The sequence below is a fragment of the Myotis brandtii genome, unplaced genomic scaffold (genome assembly GCF_000412655.1).
Source record: "Myotis brandtii unplaced genomic scaffold, ASM41265v1 scaffold138, whole genome shotgun sequence".
Classification (NCBI taxonomy): Eukaryota; Metazoa; Chordata; class Mammalia; order Chiroptera; family Vespertilionidae; genus Myotis; species Myotis brandtii.
In genome coordinates this window covers 1532598-1534318 of record NW_005354915.1, presented here as the reverse complement: position 1 = coordinate 1534318, position 1721 = coordinate 1532598, and the positions used below count along the sequence as shown (strand labels likewise).

Sequence of the window (1721 nt, the reverse complement as noted above, 5' to 3'; positions counted from 1 at the left end):
CCCTTCAGCCCCTCCTTGGGCGAGTGCTGAGCTGAGAGGGCCCCGCCCTGGCCTCTGAGCGCCTCCCCGGCCTCCCTCAGGCACAAGCTTGCTGCAGGAGGTGGTCTACCTGGTGAGCCAGGGCGCAGACCCTGATGAGATCGGCCTGATGAACATCGACGAGCAGCTCCCGGTCCTGGAGTACCCGCAACCCGGCCTGGACATCATCAAGGTGACAGCTCCTCCCGAGGGGTGGGGGTGGGGGGGCCCTGTGGGCGGGGAAAGAGCAGAGAGCTGCCGGCACCCCAGGTAGCCAGGAGATAGGCCTGAACCCGTGACGATCTGGAATCGATGGGTGGTTGACGTGGGTGACTTCAAGGTAGAAAGGAGGCAGGTGCCGGGAGTGGGGGCAGGAGGCAGTGGGGATGCGGGCCTTGCGTCATCTCCCCTGCCCTGTGGTTTACCCCGTCTGTTCAGGGAGCTGGGTAGGATGCATTTGCATCAAATTTTTGGTGTCAGGAATGAAATAAACACCCCAATTTCCTGTCCATTCCATCCCTCCGGTGCATCTGGAATGTTCTCTCCACCCTCCCCTCTGCCACCTTAGTTCAGGTGGCATTTCCAGCGTGGACCGCCTGTCCCTTGTCCCACTGGTTGAGTATTCTGTGTTGACTCGTCCGCTGAGCCCGTGCGTAGTGCTGCGCTGGGCACCCGTGGCCGGCACTGCCCTTGGCATCGGGGTACAGCGCTCAGAGCTGACATGCAGTGAGGGAGATGGACCGGGAGGCAACAAGGAGGAGCGGCGGTTAAGGGGTGACCAGTGTGCCCAATGGGGAGCCAGCGGCACTGGATGGCCGAGTCGGGGCAGAGGGCCTGGCACACTCCCGGAGCCTCAGGAAGGCGTCCTGCTGAGATGGTTGAGGGCCCAGCTGCCCCTCTGCCTCATGCCTCCCCTGCTGCCCTTCAAGGCCCGCCCTGGTCCTCCGGGCAGACCCTGGTGACTGACAGGCCGACTCGGGCTGTGGGTGCCCGAGGACGGGAGCATCTTGCTCACATCTGGCCCGAGGTTCAGCCCGGAGGGTGGTCCTGCCTCGGGCGGGAAGTTTGTCAGGCGGAGCGCTGGTCCCGACCGTCTGAGACCCTCGCCGCCCGCCCCATGGGAAAGGCCCTGAGGCCCGTGGGACTGACCGCCTCTCCCCGACCCCCTACAGGAACTGACGTCACCCCGCCTCATCAAAAGCCACCTCCCCTACCGCTTCCTGCCCTCTGACCTCCACAACGGTGACTCCAAGGTAATGCCCTGCCCCTCCTGCTGGCCTGTGCCCTCATGGCCCCCGAGGACCCGGGGAGTGAGACCCTGGTGCCGGCGTCCACCCTGGCAGAGCCAGTGTCTCTAGCGTTTCATTCACACTTTAACCTGGGTTTTCCCTCACCGTTGAACTTGGGCTGCACCGGCCTAGTCCAGCCTCTGCCTGTGGAAGGCCGAGCGTTTCCGGCTGATTTTTCTCGTTTCTCCACTGCGTGACGTTTCTGAGCCCACAGTTCTCACCACCGGTGTCAGGGCCGCCCTTCTCCTGTCTCCTCCCGCTGACTCTGAAGTAGAGCTGGAGACAGAAATATGACAAATGGCTCCGCTCGCGGACCTGCCCCAGCAGGATGCCCTGTGTGGGCGAGGTCGCACCCCTGCTCAAACGCAGCGGGAAGCGTTCGGCCGTGGGGCGGCGGGTGGGGCGGCCTCGATG

General features: G+C 64.3%; 1 protein-coding gene across 1 annotated transcript in view; it reads left to right on the top strand.

The window, feature by feature from the left end:
* The window catches only part of SULT4A1 (sulfotransferase family 4A, member 1), a 21169-nt gene that overhangs the window by 11588 nt on the left and 7860 nt on the right, over nucleotides 1–1721 (top strand). The window contains exons 2-3 of the mRNA XM_014535129.1: nucleotides 81–211; nucleotides 1191–1362. Of these exons, the coding sequence (XP_014390615.1) occupies nucleotides 81–211; nucleotides 1191–1362 (303 nt within the window). The remainder of the gene's footprint in view (nucleotides 1–80; nucleotides 212–1190; nucleotides 1363–1721) is intronic.